General features: G+C 41.8%; 2 protein-coding genes across 2 annotated transcripts; both read right to left on the reverse strand.

The window, feature by feature from the left end:
* Nucleotides 1–1,646: 1,646 nt before the first annotated feature.
* On the reverse strand, nucleotides 1,647–13,440 carry LOC100697168 (dual specificity mitogen-activated protein kinase kinase 6). Its single transcript, XM_003450035.5, has 12 exons — nucleotides 13,078–13,440; nucleotides 9,485–9,554; nucleotides 9,304–9,352; nucleotides 9,096–9,209; nucleotides 7,951–8,070; nucleotides 7,755–7,871; nucleotides 6,585–6,636; nucleotides 6,362–6,489; nucleotides 6,041–6,118; nucleotides 4,182–4,321; nucleotides 3,905–3,950; nucleotides 1,647–3,613 (listed from the first exon to the last, which is right to left on the reverse strand). The coding sequence occupies exons 1-12, from the start codon at nucleotides 13,094–13,096 to the stop codon at nucleotides 3,536–3,538; spliced, it is 1,011 nt and encodes a 336-aa protein (XP_003450083.1). The 5' UTR covers nucleotides 13,097–13,440; the 3' UTR covers nucleotides 1,647–3,535.
* btbd17b (BTB (POZ) domain containing 17b) lies at nucleotides 13,073–17,831 on the reverse strand. The gene is given in 5 exon segments (XM_003450088.5): nucleotides 13,073–15,166; nucleotides 15,168–15,194; nucleotides 15,196–15,628; nucleotides 15,928–16,213; nucleotides 17,521–17,831. Coding segments are annotated over 5 exon segments (1,449 nt in total). The 5' UTR covers nucleotides 17,609–17,831; the 3' UTR covers nucleotides 13,073–14,551.
* Between the last annotated feature and the right edge of the window lie 415 nt (nucleotides 17,832–18,246).

Raw genomic sequence — 18,246 nt, forward strand, 5'->3', positions numbered from 1 at the left:
TTGTCTTGTCTGGCACTCTTCTGTCCATCTGCGGGGCCCTTGGGGCAACAGCAAGAGTTCCCAAACTTTACTACACCAGGCAAAAAATAGGCATCAGTTTAATCCACTCGTGCTTATTTGTTGAATGAGACCTATCAGAGTATTTGAAATAGTAAAGGTCGAACAGGAAAGAAAACAGTACCCCAACATCTGCCTGCTGATAGATGATGTGCTAAGATAGTCAGAAATATGCGATAGTCACTTGAAACACAACAGATATATTCAGAATGAGGAGGAGTATTAAAAATAAAAACCACAGCTTTTTCCTAATTAGTGCTTATAAGTTAGGATTATGTCATAATCTGTTTTATCATCTTAACTTCTACATCACAGTGCACTTTAGCCTGAGCTGGGACACTAATTCACCCAGATGCTAGCTGTTTTTCCCCTTCACACGACAATCTTTTGTGCAGCATTATGTAAGTCATCATCAAAAGCCTTCTTTCTTAAAAAGCGCGTCTTTAGCTTGGCTGACAATCCCCCTCTACTGCACAACACTGGACCACTGCCTGCAGTCTACTGGCATTGAGTTTTCTCGTCCTGGCGTGAAATCACAGGCCTCTGCCTGACACACTGGAGGCAGAATAGGCTGCTCAAAGTAAGCTTTTGTTGAACTGCACTGTTGACACTCGTGTTTTTTTTAAGCAATCAGAAAGAGTCTACAAAATGAAGGAATCCTGTTCATCACGCACCCATTAAGGGTCACTGCCTTCCCAAAAATGTCCATTCACGTCAGTGTAATTACATAAGGACGTTTACACAAGCAGAAACTGCAGTGTTACTGCCACAGGGATACTTAAAGAGCAAAATGCAATGTCCTCAACTGAAAACTGCCCACGCGACACAAGAGACGTTTAAGCATCGTTTATCACAGCGTGCAGCTAATGAGTCAGAGGTGATTGTTTTTTTTTTCCTCTGAGCAAAAAAACTTAAAAGATGTATGCAGTTGCCTCTCTTGCCTCAATTACAGTATATCCTGCACTTTACAGTATAAAGTGCAGGACGGACATCTTGGTGACAATTTAATCCGTCAGCTTCTTTATCTCATGCAAGAGTGCATGGCTGCACAAACAAGTGTCTATGGTGGAACTCTTACTAACAAGCAAGTAAAAATGTAGATGCTTGTGGATCATACAGGTCAATTAAACTGTACAGTGTACTGCAAGACACATCTACAAAGAGACAATACTGGAAAAACAACTCTGGACTCCTTCTGTAGCCTTGACTTTAGCCAAGACCAAATTTACAAATGGACCCCTTTTGCTTTTCCATTACTTTAAACTACTGAGTGAAACCCTAAACTCATTAAAAGGGGTGCTTTTGACATCGCCAAACAAGTGAGCAGCATTTTCCTTGTAGATAAAGAATCTTGTGTTTTGGGAACCAGTCGCCCATTGCTGGCCATCATATGGAATTTAGGTTTAAGGCAAAGAGTTGTAGGCTGCGTCCATCTTTAACACACTGTCTGATTAAACGTCTCTCCAAACAACTTTCTAACCTGTAACGTCTGACTCAGATTTAAACTTCAGAGTTGTACCGTAATGCAGGCATTACCCTTGCAAAGCTTTATTGGTGCAGGAATGCAGGAATAATGACATGAAAGTTAGTTACTGAACAATAAAGCATTTATTTATTTATTTTTTTGTCTGTCCATAGTTCAAGTTTGTCATTTCCCACCCAGTGAAGAGGTGGCAAATAGAGTGAAGGAGTAAGAGGTAGAGCAAGTGTTCCATTCTCATTGTGATCAGCGTAAAAACTCTTTTACACACCAAGGGAATGGCCATGCAAAGAAGGCCGAAAAAAAAAAAAGAAAACAAAAAACAAAAAACCCCACAGCAGCTTCTTTGTGGTGTTGCTAGCTTTTCCCTTATTCACAATCATAAATACTCCTAATTCACTGACTTAAAAAGGTAGCACTACAGTGTAAACCAGAGGGGCAGCAGGTTCTAGCCATGAACTGAGGCCCGGCAGTTATCACCACCATCTCAGTCTCTTAACACTTGGGAGTGGGGAAACTGCCACATGACAAGGGCCTCTTGCTGTATGCACATGGAGCTCTGCATAGCATGGTCTGACAGAAGCAATGATGGCTGCCCGCCATGGACTTTAATTAGGATCTTGGTCCAGTACTCACGAAGATGACCAGGGAGGGGAGGGGGAAAAAAAAGGGGGGGGGGGGGGGGGGGGGGGTGTCATCTTTGAGTACTGATAGGAAAGCGCAGAAACCTGAGCGGTGGAACACATCAGTCCTGGCCCAGTCAGAGCTTGCCCTGTGAGTTTTGTGTGCATGCGTGTCACACTGCATTAAAACTAACTAATCCAACCACTCTACCATTCATCTACACCGGGACAGGTTGGGACAGTGTCATCTTACATTTAAAAAGAAAAACAAAAAAAACAAAGATATTTACATCTTCCACACATAAATTATTTCCCTAACATACTGCCTGTGTAAGGCATGAAAAGATCTCTAAAACAAAAACAACCAGAATCAATAAGATAAGAAGGAACTGGGAGGAGGAGGGGGTGGGGTTAAAAGGGTGGTTGGAAAAAAAAAAGAAAAAAAAAATAAAGAACAAAACAAAACAAAACACAGGAAAGAACAAATGCAAAAAAAAACACAAATTATTTAATGCAGTAAGTCATGAGAACGATTTGCAAAATGGCACATAGAAGACGAAGCTGTGAGCTTGATTAGGCAAACCCCTGAACACCACCAGGCAGTAACAATGGCAGCACAGGAGCCAACTCTGTAATACCCAAAAAACACAATGTGGGGAAGGCTCACTGCGTGGATCAGATCTGTGCAACTCCACCTATCCAGAATATGACCTTTGACATTTCTTGCGTTTTGTCTCAGCTCCGGAGCCTCCCACACAGCCTGGCCCGCGACAACTGGAGCCCCTGCACTGACCAATCACACATGGGCAGCAACCAGGTCAGACCTGATCTGAGCTGACCAGTAAGGCCCTGGTGTGGTAAAATTCACACTTTTCGATGAGCTACAGTATTGAAACGGATATAAACGGATATGCAAATATAGCTTTCAGTACAAGAACAACATACACATTAACTGATGGTTTTGCAGATATAATTGAAAGTATGCATAAAATATGTGTCACAAACAAATAAAGGCTGGCTCTGTCTGCTTTGAAGAGAGAGTTAAAATAAGGATTTTTTGGGGGGGGGGGCTGAACAAGATAAAAACAACAAATTGGGGTGAGTTCATATTTTGTCGTACTGCATAACTGCTCACACAGGAAGCTTGGGAAGAGTGAATTAAAACCTCTCCAGTTGACCGCACGAGTTCATATCACCACCCCTCTCCAACTCCAGTGCTGATGGGCTGCTGTCAGTCTTTGGGTCACCCCCTTTGTTGTGTGTGGGTGCATGAGTCTCTGTCATTCCAGTGAGTTTTCACAAAAAGGTAGGCCATAGGTTCGTTTGCTGAGAGGTCCCGCCTACCCCCGATGAGGCGGAGCCTGGAGTGACCCCATCAGTCATCCAGGATGACCTTGACGAAACTGGCCACGTCTGTCTCTTTGGAGTCATGCAGGGTGAAAAATGGATGTTTCTGCATCAAAAAAAAAAAAAAAAAAAATAGAGAGATATAAATACAAAATAAATAATGTTTCAGAATGGCAGGAAATCATTTTACTTACAGCTCTCTTGTTATTTACATGCTACATGCACATAATTTAACAGGTTTGTTGGGTTAAAAGAACAAGGCTACCCTCTTGTGGACAAAAAAGAGAATGAGACACTGATCTTCATGGCAGGAATGGTAATGGCGGCAAAGCTGCTTGTTACATAACAGGTGTTTAGAATTTTTGAGAAAGTGATAAAATATTTACAAACAACTAACCATCAATTCTGTATATGCCGGTCGTTCACTGGGCTTCTTTCTTAAGCTGTAAAACAAGAGAAATACGAAAGTGAGAGAAAAAAGTAAGTTCATACAAAAACTATACAAAAGAAATACTAAAATATGTGAGCATGATCTCATGTGGTGTTACACACAGACACTCTCTCCCCTACCTCAGTAAACAAGCAGCAAACACTGACCCCTGCTGGATCTCAATGTTTACTTCCTGTTTTTTTTAAAGCACAAGGTAATGATTATGATCTAAGGTGAAACTCACCACTGAGAGATGAAATCTACAAAGTCTGGGGAGAAACGGTCAGCGGGCAACTGTGGAGAAGGTTCATCCACCACCTGTTTGAGCTGCTGGAAAGGAGTTCCCCATGAGTCGTAGGGAAATTTCAAAATGGCCAGCTCAATCTAGGAAGAAAAGAAAGGACAATTCAACAAATACTGTACTCACTACAGCTCGACTTCATGACTACATGTTACATGTATTGGTTCACTTTCATTTTTGCAGAAACTCAGCATGTTTTACAAACTTTCTTTCTACAGAATTTGAATTTTGCACAACTGGAAGCTATTTTATTACCCTCACTGGCCACTTCATTAGGTACACCTGTTCAATTGCTCACCAATACAAATACCTAATCAGCCGATCACACGGCATCAATCGGTGCATTCAGGCACGTAAACACTTCAAATCAAGCATCAGAACTGGAAGGACGTGGCTGTTGGTGCCAGACAGGCTGGTCTGAGTATTTAAGAAAACACTTCTGATTTAAAAAAAATAAAAAATACCCAGCGAGTAGGAATTCTCTGGGTTCAAATGACTTAGGAGCTGATAACAGATAGCAACAGCAGAATGCTTCGAGGTGACAGGAATGCAAGCGAAACTCAAATAACCACTCATTATAACCAGGATATGCAGAAGAGCATCTCAACACTTTAAACTTTGAAGGAGATGGGCTACAGCAGCAGAAGACCATCGTGGATGTTACTCCTGTCAGCTAAGAACAGGGAACTGAGGGTACACACCGAAATTGGGCAACAAAAGATTTCTACTTCATCATTCAGATGGTAGGGTCAGAATTTGGCATAAGCATCATGAAAGTGTTGCACTTTTGATCCATTTGAATCAACTGAGCAGCATCAAAACGCTACAGACCACCAGAGTATTACTGCTGGCTATTTTTATCCTGTTATGATCTTCTGATGGCTTCTTCCAGCAGAATAAATTGTCATGTCACAAAACTTAAGCCATTTCAAGTTAGTGGTTGAACAGGACAAATGGCCTCCACAGTCACCAAGTCTCAATCCAACAGAGTCCAAGCTGGTGCTATCAAAGTGTAACTAATAAAGTGGCCAGTGAGTGTAAATGCATTTCATGTAATTATACATGATTTCATGCATAAAAAAAGTTGATTTAAAAAAATTTAATCAGCATTCGTCTTCAATTAGACCAGTTTTTACTGGCGAGTCTGAAATGTACCCTTCATGTCAGAGCAATCAGACTTAAGAGTGAAAGTAAAAATGAGCTAATAAAAGTTCTAGCAATCTGTAAGCCACGTTATATATTAATTGAAACCACCATGAACTACTATTATCAGCCGAATGAAATGGAATCCGTGTGGCTCGGTTATCAAAAGTGTAATGGTCACCATGACTCAGCATTAGCTGGTAGCATTGTATCTCACCAAATGGTTAGTTACACAAATCAACCTGAGGCAGCCTGCCATTGTTTGCATATTCGTTCTCATGATTTCTGTCAAGAAAATCGAGTTTATCATTTTATTATTGTGATATATTAACTGCTCTGATTGACAGGACAATGGACAGATGATTACATAAGACTGAACCAACATTGTGACTGTGGTGGTTGCCATCTGTGTGACTGGTGTGGATCCAAAATAAACTCGAAGCAGCAGAGCACATAAAAGTGTTTATCATCTAATAGAAAAAGGACGGTTTGCAACCTTTAGACGTGGTTTTATCCACATGTGAGTAAAAACATTAAGTCAGTGGATGCTACGAAAGCAGGGGTACTGAAGGGCTTCTGTAATGATTTACTACTTTTTGAAAACACTTCTTTGTGTGGAGGTAGAAAAGATTCAAATTTCAATGTACAGCTCTGCTCACCATTGTGATACCGAGGCTCCATATGTCCGACTTGACACTGTAGCCTTTCTGGTTGAGGTCAGGGTTGATCCGCTCAGGCTGAAAAAGAAAACATTAGGAACAGATAAGTGGTGCAAATATTTGATCATTACTTTTCTATTTTTTAAATAAACTAAATTACAAAAATAATCTCAAAGTCAGACATGAATTAGAACATTTTGAAGCATCCAAAATAGGAAAACTTTCAAGTATAATGCTCTGGTTTTCTGGGCTGACATTTCAGGGAGGCTGTCTGAAAGCTTAGACTGTAGGGCAGCAGAGGCTCTTACAGTCCTCACTCACCGCCATGTAGGGCTTGCAGCCTGCATCCATCGTTTTAGCCACCGAATCCACCAGGTGGCCACTAATGCCAAAGTCGCACATCTTCACTTGGCCCAAGGTATTGATCAAAACATTGGAGGGCTTTACATCTGGTGAGAAACATTGTTAAAAGTGTAAAAGAGCAAATAAAAGATAAAAAATAATGAGAAAAATCTGTACATTTGTGATTTGATCTTTCGATTACCTCTGTGTATCACTGACAGGTTACTGTGCAGATGTTCTAATGCCTTTACAATCTGTAGAGTAAATAACAGAAAAATATTCAAGAAATACTCAAATGCAAGCTTTCGATTAGATTACAGTGACTACACTGAACATTTTCTATACACATTAGTAAAATATATTTTATTTCACTTTGCTCGTGTCAAGTTTGGCGAGTTATTTAGAAACAAAATTACAGAAAAAGAAGAGATGAAAAAATATATTAGTGTTATGCTAGGACAGAAGAATATAGTGCTTTGCAAATGATTCAAATATTACATTTATTTGAACATAAAACATATGGAAAACATAAAAACAGGAGGTTGCGTTATGCTCATTTACAACTTGATGCAAAACAAGTTTCAAAGTTGTGCATTCTCCTGCTGTGCTGCGTAACTTTTAAAGGTAGCGTTTGTTCAGTGTGTGTGTTTTGGAAACAAAGAGACCAAATTGTGTAGTTCTAAAAACAATAATGTGACAATAATGTAACAGTTCAGAGCCGCATTTGTTGTGTTTATGTTTTCATAATTCAGCGAAGTTTCTCATGAGTGTTTTTAAAAGCGTCCTGAAGTCTTGCATAGCCCGCGCAGTGATTTCCACCTCATAATCATATCTATTTTCAATGCACCCCTGTCCTCTGCATAAACTTTAATAATCTTAAACCTCTCCATTTTTTTTAAAAGGCTTCACGGCCATCAAATGAGACTTAACCTCGGCAAAAAACACAAATTCAAATTTGCTGTTTAAACCATTTTTTTACTGTTGTATTTTTGTGGTTTTGCACACGTCAAAGTTATGATTTTTTCCAAACCATACACATGCAGAAATGTAAAAAGTCTGCAGAACTGGAGGTACTTGTGAGAATTTTCTGACAAACGTTTATCGGAGCACCCATACTGAGCATCTCAAACTGTATCTCTGCCTGACTGGCGACCTCAATGTGACGGCAAGATTCTAGAAAGTCTCTACGCCCAGCTGCTGTTCACCACCAAAACCACAAACTGTCATTCTACTTATCTTCCTCTTAAGAAGAAAGTAAGCGTTTCTTCTAAAGAAAAGGAAAGTGAGCTATTCATTTAAAGTATTTGCATGCACATGTGCATCCACCTAATCTTAGTGATAGCGATTTTAAAACATCGAGGACGTGACTTACCGCTACCGTGATCTTGCCCAAGATGTCCTCGGGAATGGTTCTGCCCTTCTCAATAACTTTCTTATAGAACTTATCCAAAGATGTGTCCATCAGTTCCATGCAGATCCAAACATCACCCTAAACCAGGAATAAGATGAGAAACACAGTGCATGGCCACTGCACTCATACACGTATGACATTTAAACACTGGCTTCACCTCTCTGAACAGGGCGCCATAGAAAGTCACAGTGAAGAAACAGTCCACGGTCCTCATGGAAATGTCCAGGTCCATCAGCAGCCTCTTCTGCTCCAGAGTGTTGACTGTGGCACGGATCCTCTGGTAACACAAGTATCACAGATTTCCAGTTTCATCATTAATTCAACACAATTCAATTCAGCTTTATTTACACAGTGCAAAGTCTCCACAATAGTCACCTAAAGGTGCTTTACATTAAAGTAAAGACACAAAAGTGTCTGACAGAAAATCCCAACAATCCAACAAGACTCCCTACAAGCAAGCACTTTGAAATGGTGTGAAGGAAAAATTCCCTTTTAACAGGATAAAACCTTCAGAAGAACCAGGCACAGGGAGGGGTAGCCATTGGCTGTGACTGGTTGAAGGATGAGGGGAAAGAGATGGGACAAAACAAACTAAGAGAGACAGAAGGCAAAACTGTAATGGCATGCTGCAGTGGTGCATAACCACAGGTAAGTGGAGAAGAAGTGCTCAGTGCATCACATGAAATCCTGCAGCAGGCTGACTCTATACCAGCATACGTAAGGAGTGGTTAAGGATCACTTGATCAAGATCTAATTATAAGCTTTATCAAAAAGGAAAGTTTTAACTCCAACCTTAAAATAGAGAGCGTGTCCATCTCCCGAATCCAAACTGGGAGCTGGATCCATAGGAGAGGGGCCAGATAGCTGAAGGCTCTGCCTCCCATTCTACTTTTAGAAAAGTAAGCCTGCAGTCTCAAAGCAAAGTGCTCTGTTGGGGTAATATGATACTATGAGGTCTTTAAGATATGACACGGCCTGATTATTCAAGACCTTAAAATTGAGGAGAAGCATTTTAAATTCAATTCTAGATTTAGCAGGGAGCCAATGAAGGGAAGCCAATATGGGAGAAATCTGTAATAAATGCATGAACTAGGGCTGGTATAGCTTAATCAAACTGTCCATGGCGCTCCTTATATCTACATCGCCCCTCAAACATTGAGTCATTGAGTTGGAAGGCTCCAAGTGTTTACAAGCTGAGGTCATATACCGGATACATCTATCACTTATATTACCATTTTAAAAGCACAGTGCATTTACAGAGATGATAAATCAGGTACCCAGAGTAGTAGCTTTGCAGCCTACCTTGACAGCCATGATAACACCGCTGGGCACATGTTTCATCTTGTCCACCACACCATATGCTCCCCTCCCCAGCTCTTCAATCTGCTCCAAGTCATCTGCCTTCACCACAAAGTTCTAGACCAAGAAGGGAAAAGTTGTGATATTGCATGTATTTAGCTTAGGAAAAAACAGCAGTGCATGTTTCTGAGGAAGACAGAGACAGCTTTACCTGATCTCCAATTGTGACACAAGCTTTAGAGTCAAGATCTCGAGGGGGCCTGCACGGAAACAGGAAGTAAATAAGCAACAGCAATTCTATGCTCAGTTGTAATGTAACTGACAGATTATATATAGATTGATAAATCTATTTGAGCCAACTTTGAGTCTCAGTATAAAAAAAACAGCCTTACGCTGTTGCTGCTGGTGGTGGCGTTGCAAAAACTTCTTTGGCCAGCTTCAGCCCAGGGCTTTTCTTCTTCCCTTAAAGCAAAAACATAAAAAATGAATAAAGCATTGCCATCTCAGTACGTGGTGATCAATAAAGCTGTATGCAGTAGAAACCACAAACTGTATAATTAGCAGGCCTTTCAGTGGTGCAATTATTCATCCTTTCTTGCAAAACTTAAAAGGCTATTTGGCACTGAGTGCAAAGCTCCCATCCTTTGCACAAGAAAAGATGACAATTGAGGTTCAGAATACTTAGTTTCAACTACATTGCCTGCTTTTATTAATCCACATTTGCTCATTGATATGATTTTTTATTACTTTTCTGTTCTCATACTAAAGAGCACTTTAAAAGTCAATCACTTTGCTGTAGCCTTCCACTTACGCAAAGTATAGCAAATGACCTGTTATCTAACTGGAGATTAGGTGTGCCCAAAGCTAAGGCCCTTCCACAGAGAGAAGGTGGACTAAATGACTAATCAGCACTGGTATGATGACTCAAATGAAGCAGGGGTGTGAGGGGGTGCAGTGGAATCAAGCCTTCCTTCCTGGCATGTTTTGCGTGTTTAACCAGTACAATCCTTTCTTTTTTTTTCCTTTACAAAAACAAATTCGAGTTCTTTGTACATTTTTTTGTTGTGTGGAGAGCAAACTATGGTCCAAACTCTGCAGCTGTGGGAGGTTCTCTGCTAATTCCCTGACAGCCACCCATTCATAAACACAGTTTACCAGCAGCCTCTGAGACTTCCCACAAGAGGCTGCGAGTCTCTGCCAGAATGACACAGCTACCGAGCTTACGAGGAACAACAAGGGGGGAAAATAGCTTTCGACTCCTCTTGACACTTGTGTCGAGCATGCTCGCTCTTGTTCCAGGCTTGAGAGGAGAAACAGAAGACCTTGTTGACTTTTATCTGCATGTGCTGGGACTGCGAGGCCACAGTTTCGCCCACTAGGATGTGATGTAATTGTTCTAACCATAGTTCAGAGAAACTAGTTCAATGTGCAAGTAAGTCACCTTCAGTTTTAAAAAGGAAAACTAGCAACAATTGGCAAAAACTTTGATTTTTTTAGCTGTCGTTGTTACTTGCTTTCACTGAGTGAGTCACACCACTCCAGTGTGGAGGAAGTATGTTTGGGTAAACCCCTCCTTTGGTAGCTCAAGCTGGAAGGGAAGTGAACTTTCTACAAAGATTTTAGATTTCTATAGCCAACCAATGAAACCTAGACACATCCATTTTGTGCTGCAACCCTAAAATAAGCCTGCAGTGTCTGGACAGACTACAGTAGTCTCATGTGGTAGGGAGAGATTGAGTGTGATTTACTCACACATGCTCGGTCAAAAATAGATTTTGCATTTCCTCTGCGTGGGATAAAGCATGAGCACTCACAGTCTTCTGATGACCTGACAAATAAGACAAGCTTGTCCCCATGCAACAAAATTAGGGCAACATGGTGGTGCATTACTGAAACATCTCAAATACCAAAACTGATTTTAAGTTTTCAAATGCATTTAACAATGACTTCCTGCAGCGAATGAAAAACTACCTAAGCAATAAGATATATGTGCATGCTGTAGTTTGAGTTATGTGGGAGTTATGCGCAGTGACGTTTCAGTGGCTTTGAAATATGATCTCCTGTCAGGTAGTCGTCCTGTTTGGGGACACAGCATGTGGTGTGTGGAGTGACCCTGTAGCAACCGTTGGGCAGTGGGATATGAGTCACAGCCAGTCAGACGGGACACATCCGCTTAAACACTCAAAAACTGTCAGGACCCTTTGGGAAATATGAGGTCATTTCAGTTGGCTCGCTTGTTGTCCCTGTTGCAAACTGAGCCTCAGAGGACACAATAGTGCCATGACATCAAACACAGTCAGAGTATATCAAGCTGCACGTGGAATAAAAATAAATAAATATGGAAACAGACATTTTCTCAGAAATGCTCTGAGTAGAGAGGGTTTCTAGGGAGGAAAAAATCCTAGTGCTTACTCAGAAATTTATGCCTTTTTCAGAAGTAAACGATAAAAGGAACCATGCCAGTGTCTGCACTAAAGACTTGCTTTATAAGCAAATATTAGACGTATTCTGCATTATTTTTTTTTCATAGACAGGAAGATGTTTATTCAGGTCAACCACTACAGACAGCATATTGAATTCTTAGAAATCCAATGATGTTCAGTGGAAAATACCCAGAGAACAGCAATGCTATACATAAAGTGAACAAGAATTTCTGGATTGTGCATGGGATCAAAGTGCCAATAGCTGTGCAGCGAGTCACCATCAGGAAGTTCCAGCCTTAGAGTGGGTCCATATAAAGACAATGATGACTCATGCCCAGATAATCTTCTACACAACCCTATCAGTGTGTTAGATAGAACCCAATCTTCAAACATGCCTCCACAATGCCATGCAGGCCACTTAGCCCACACCACCACTGACTGGGGAAAGTACAACTCCTCCTTGTAGTGGCCAAAAGAAAGGAAAAAAAAAAATCCATCCACAACCCGCTTTGCACGCAGTAATAAGAGCACAGAACCTGTGTAGCAGCTATCTGTTTGCAGCAAATGAACTGTCAACAGACTGCATTAGGTATCGGTGCTGCAAGTCAAAACATGCTATGGTAGGCCAAAGGCTGAGACTGTCTGAACACCCAGCCGTCTCAAAAACACCGAGCACTCCCAGCCTTGGTAACGCTAACACGATTGTGTAATAGCACAAGCGGTCAACTTGAAATGTAAATTGACATCATCAGCATGATCATCATCATCATCATCATCACGCATTGTGTGACGCAGAGGAAGAACCTTGATTTTTTTTTCCAAGGTGTGTTTTTTTTTTTTTTTTTTTAGCTGTGTGTGATACTGGTCCTGGCTGCTTGGCCTCGCCGCCTGCTTTAAAAATAATAGAATTTCCACAGTGAGGGGGAAAAACCACGCACAAAAAAACCCCAAAACGCATTTTCACGGACGCGAGGCTAAAAATACTTTTTGCGCTAACAGACTGACCAAAACAAAAGGAGACGAAAAATCGATGATTCATTAGTCAGGAGAGAGGAGGGGGGTACTAAAAATACAAACACCTGTAATCCCAGTGTGCTCTACTTTACAGAAACACGGGAGGTAAGCGCAGCGTTGTGATTTCCAGCTGAGGGGCAAGTTTGGCAAAAGTCCTTTTATTGTCGTAAAGAAAATGCTGTTAGCTAACCACAACACGGGAAGTTAAACGAAGCGACGCTGTGGTATTCTTTTAGCCATAATACAAATCACATAAAGTATAAAGTGGAAGCGCCTTCAGTATGTTAGTGATGAATACGCTACCATGAGATACCAGGATGTCAGGAGTGGGTATAACGATAGGAAGCTGAAGAAGAGACATGCTGGCTAGCTTCTTTTCCCTCTTTTCATACATGCAGCTCTCCACCTGGTAAGGTTACATTTCCTATACAAAGCTAGCTAAAATACTTCCCCACAAACTGCCCGTCGCCGTTTCCAATAAATGCACGGCTATTTATTTACCTAATTATTTTTTATTTGTTTAAAGAGAACAAAACAAAGACACTTACCTCCTTTGGACAGAGACATTTCCCCTTCGCTTTGATGAGGGGGAAGGGAAGCACAAAGACTTTTGCCTTTTTTTTTTTTTACTCCCTCCCTCCCTGCATCTACTCTTACACCCGCTCAGTATATCGCTGGCTTGTGTTGCAAGAGCTAGCAGCGATTAAAAACGAGTCGCCTCGTCTTCGTGCAAGCTTTGCGCTTCAAACGCCAGCTTTTACGCTCCAAAATCGGTTAGCAGACGAATGCACAACTTTAAATAAAGTCGCAGAGTTCGCGTTAGTTTGCTAACAAAACCTGCAGGGTGGCCAAAGTCTGACAGCTGAAGGTTCCGATGACGTACATCCGGCCGCGCGCAAAGCATCACGAGGACTGTAGTTTCCAGGCAATTTCCCGGTAATCTAAGCTTGCACCCCCCTCTCCAAAACAAACACAAGAAAAGCTGACGTTAATTTTAGTTTATCAAAGTTTATTTTGTAAATCCTTACTAGTCACCACATACAATTTTTTTCTAATTGTGTTTTCTCATACAGATTTTTTTGTATGTTCCAGGAAACTCACACAGGGACTTTCTTTAAAAGCTAGACAACATTCAAGTGTAACAATAAAAAGAAGAAGAAGAAAAAAACTCAAATGGCTAGAATTATCCTAAAGTCTTTACAGTCTTGCAAGTCAACTACATTATTCTAAGTAACACTCATAAGGGGATTTCACTTCAGTTTCCACTGTTTGGCATGCAAGATCCAAACAGGGGTATATCACAGGAATTTGGTGTCATGTAGTAAATGTTTCTATACAGAGTACTGGATGAGAAAATGCATAAAAGTAAGATCAATAAAATTTTATTTTAAAGGAAAACGTCTACTGGCCTATGCAAAAAAACACTGAGATCTTATTTTCTTTCTTTTAGCTGCTCCCTTTAGGGCTCACCATGGCAGATCATCCACCTCCATCTCACCTTGTCCGCAGCATCCTCCTCTACCACACCAACCCTCTGCATGTCCTTCCAGAAATCTTCTCTGTGGTTTTCTCTTTTCCTCCTATCTGCTAGCTCCATATTCAACACCCTGATATAGCCACTATCACTCCTCTGTACATGTTCTAACCATGTCAGCCTTGCTTCTCTTACTAGATCACATAGATTGAATACATTTAAGGGGAAAACTGCCACACAAAAACACATAAATACAGTACAGTAATATTTTTTCTCAGTGTGGATGAAAACACGAAAAACCATCAATCATCAATACTGTGATAATCACTGCTGAACTGTTTATGAGCCGTTATTTTGAGTCCTTTATTTTATGAGACAAATTCTTTTCTTAATAGTTGGAAGACAGGAAAATGCACAAACTAATCAACAGTGGAGTTGTCGCAGATCTGACACATACACATGTACTGTGATATGAGTGTACTTTGGAATATGTGCATGTGATCGTGTGGGTGGATCACCGATGATGAGGCCTCAGTGAATTCCTGTTTTTACTTCCTGGCAACTAGAAGGGTATGGTAGAGAGGCTTTATTACAATGTGCAGATAGAGGGAGCTGTCAATCAGGTATTCGGATGCACGCCGCTGCAGATCAGCATCCAGCAGAAAATCCCCAGCTTCCTCTGTGCTTTGGTGGAAGTTATAGACATGCTTGACCACCACTTTTCCCTGCTGCTTTGTCGTCACAATCACCGTCTTCTGGAAACTCACGCCGGCAAAGTCAGGGCTTGAAGTGGCTGGTGTTACAATGATGCGAGGTCGACCTCCCTCAGTGCGGGTAGGCTGCATAGCGCCCAGTTCAGTATAGGTTGACCTGGCACTGAGCGGGAGCCAACGAGGTGAGAATAGGGCGTTCCATGTCACTCTCTTACTGGAGTCATGGCCACTGGGTCCAAGCTGGGTCTGGAAGCTGAAACTCCGGTCGTCACGGGTGGGGTTGTTTATGATCCAAGGTGATCCCCAGGCAGAGGACAGGTAGTTACGGGGAGTGAAAATACTGCAGTTGACATCAAAGTACTTGGCAAGCTGGATAGGCGAGGCTGAGTGAAATTGGAAAGCTAGATAGAGGAGATCACGGATTGACTCATAATACTTCACCATGAGGGGGGGAATGTTTCTGAAGACGGAAGAGATGCTGAGGGGGGGATCATGCCATATCGAACGGCCCTCAGGGCACTCTCCACTGTCATACGAACAGGCTGGTTCTGGTTAATCCATCCCTCCAGTGCCTCGTAGAGTTCCAGCTCACTCTGCAGAATGAGGTCAGAACGCTGGAGCAAGGAGAGGAGAAGGTCTTCACTGATGGAGCCCCATTCTCTGCTCTGCAGCACAGAAGACAGGTTCCAGGACAGGTACTGCAGACAGCTGTCCCGCAGGGTTATGTCCCCAATTTGTAGTGCATAGCTGTACCAACCAACCACGTGGCCAGTGGGTGAATCACTGGAGAGATGTTGAGTCATATATTGGGTCAAACCCTGCTGCAAGCCCCACACATGGTACTTGCTGGCCAACTTATGCAGAGAAATAGCCTGATCTAGCCGCAGAGAAATATCACCACAGTACAGATACCTGCAAAGAGATTTTTTGAAAGCATTGTTAAAAGAAAGGAACATTTCTGTGGGGCATACTATATTTTGAATCTTTTTTCTGCACGCATCTGAGTCACTGAAAAAAGCCCACACTCTCTGATTTTAGACTGCAAGCCTCAAAGAGCAAGTGTAATTTTAGAATAGAGATGGAGATGGAGCATTTTACTTATCTGAAAAGAAAGGGAAAATGGGAAACTTGTGTATCTTTTTAGTCATCTCCGATGTGACCCAGTAACAAATCAGTCTCAATAAATCGTGGCATCTGACAGTCCTACTCACCTGACAAACTTCTCAAAGACGGCTGCACAGTCAGGCGTCTCCCTCAGAACCACAGAGCTGCTGTTGCGGCTGAGAAGCAGCTCCTCAAACACATCACTCTGCAGCGTAAGAACCAGGCTGTGAGCCTGAATCACCTTCACTTCGTCCGTGTTGATGGTCTCCACGCGGAGAGTGACATCACTGCCGTTTCCCAGGGCCAGCAGGGTCTCCATACGATGCACTAAATTCATGGTATGATTTAGCACTGTGGCTCCACTATCCAATGCCACATCATGCTTCAGGGCAGCTGTGGGGAAAAAATAGTGCAAGATGGTTTCCACTTGTCAGAAACTCAACAATCACTTGAGCTTTTTTTTTTTCTTAAAGAAAATGCATTATTCACCTCTGATTACAGACTTATTCTTTCTCTATCTTTTTTCTTACAAGTTAAATCATATTCGACACATCTAGAACTGGAATAGCACTCCTCTTTCGACTAAACCACAACTGGCAAAATGTGCCAGGGGAAAAAGCAGACTTGCACATCCTTCTTTTCCTCTCTTCTCAATTAATAGGGAGCGAGAGCAACAAGCCAGGTGGCTGACTCAGACAACATCAGATACCAGGTGCACCAAAAAGAATCCTGAGTTTGCAGCCCCATTGCAGATGGCTTCTTCTATGGGTCCTCTTGAGCATAAATACAAGTGGCACATACTGGAGAATCATACATGAAAGACTCAGCATGAGAAGTCGCTGTTTCCATTCTGCTCTGCCACAGCCATCAGCTTTCTTGGCCTGTTAACTGGGGGTTTAATGAGACACAAGGGGGAGCACACTTGGCTTCCCGGGATGCATCGCAGTCTTTATTTCTCCACTGCAATCAAGAGCTCCCACTTCAAAGTAACCTTTTTCCAATTAGCCAGCCAGCACTGTGATCCAGCTGAGCAGAGTGGAGTATATGGGAGTGTGTATTGACAAATGATCCTGGCATGGTGTGATCAATTGAAAAATATAAATCCCAAGACCCACAATGAGTGTTACATTTCTTTCCCCCCAGAATTTCTTTAGAAAAAGAATAAGAAATGTGAAATTCAGTTAAAAGTAGGCAACTTAAAAAGTAGTGCATCTTCTACTAAAGCTTGAAAAAAAGCTATCAACATTAATTGGTTTATACACATTAATAAATAAGGATTAAATCATTCTGTGTACACAAATCTAACAGCAGCATAATGTGGCCTTCAATAACTTTTGTCACAATCGGCTCTTCTTTTAAGGAGTAGGGGAGCTTTCCCTCTCAGCACTTGTACTCTGCTGTATTAGTGTGCTGGCGCAAAGCCTAGTGGCAAATGGACTTGCCTGTCCTTCGCTGCATGCGGGAGACAAACAGATGAGGACAGGATGAGTGGAACAGATAAATACCCCTCCGTTGCCCTGAGGCTGGGCACGAGCCACATATTCATGCTGTGCCCTACTACCCATGACTGTATGGGGGGAGCTGGACTGAAATAGAACAATACAGCTTCCCTTTCAGTGTAGGATGTGAAAAAAGATGTAAAGGCAAGAAGACTCTTTAGTAGCAAAATTCTAACTACTGATTTTAATTTGTTATCTTACCTCCGCTAACTGTGACAGAGTGGATCAAGAGTAGCAGGGTGCCCACACAGACCCAGGCAGGAATCTCTTGTTCACATGAGCGTACCATATCTTCTTAGTTATTCCCTCCTTCTCTTCCTTTGTCCTTTTCTCCACTCTTCCGTTCCTTCTGACCCTTCTTCTTCTCACTGCTTTGCCTTTGTCGTATGTGTGTGCAGAAAGGTGTGTTGCCCTGTGTGATGCCCGGCTCCCTGTCCTGGACTCTTTATGTAGGACGCTGGCCTTTCCCCGCGCATCTCACAACCCCACGGACTCCATTGATTGGTGGAATCTGGCAGGGGCGTTGCTATAGCGACAGCTTTGATTTTGAATTTCTCCCTTTTGGATGTTACATGGCATTGATCTGCAACACCGGGCCAGCCAAGGACTCAGCTTAATGTTTTTTAGTTTAAAAGTCAGTGGGGGTTAGCCACTATTAAGAATCAATAACAACACAGTTTCACATTTTAATGGCACTTAAACTGCAGCAGATCTCTGGGCTGAAAATTTTGTTTTATGGTACCTAAGTTCAGTATAATCAGAGCCATGTAATTTATCACTTAATTACCGCAGGTTGCATTGAGACTATCTGTCAAAAGTAATTGAGTTTCTAATGTGTGTGACCAACTGCAGTTAATCAAATTTCGTAATCCATTTATTAGACCATTTTTCAGCTGAGTGCAATTATTTCTCTGATGGCATGTTAAT

This window comes from Oreochromis niloticus, linkage group LG4 (assembly GCF_001858045.2).
Source record: "Oreochromis niloticus isolate F11D_XX linkage group LG4, O_niloticus_UMD_NMBU, whole genome shotgun sequence".
Lineage (NCBI taxonomy): Eukaryota > Metazoa > Chordata > Actinopteri > Cichliformes > Cichlidae > Oreochromis > Oreochromis niloticus.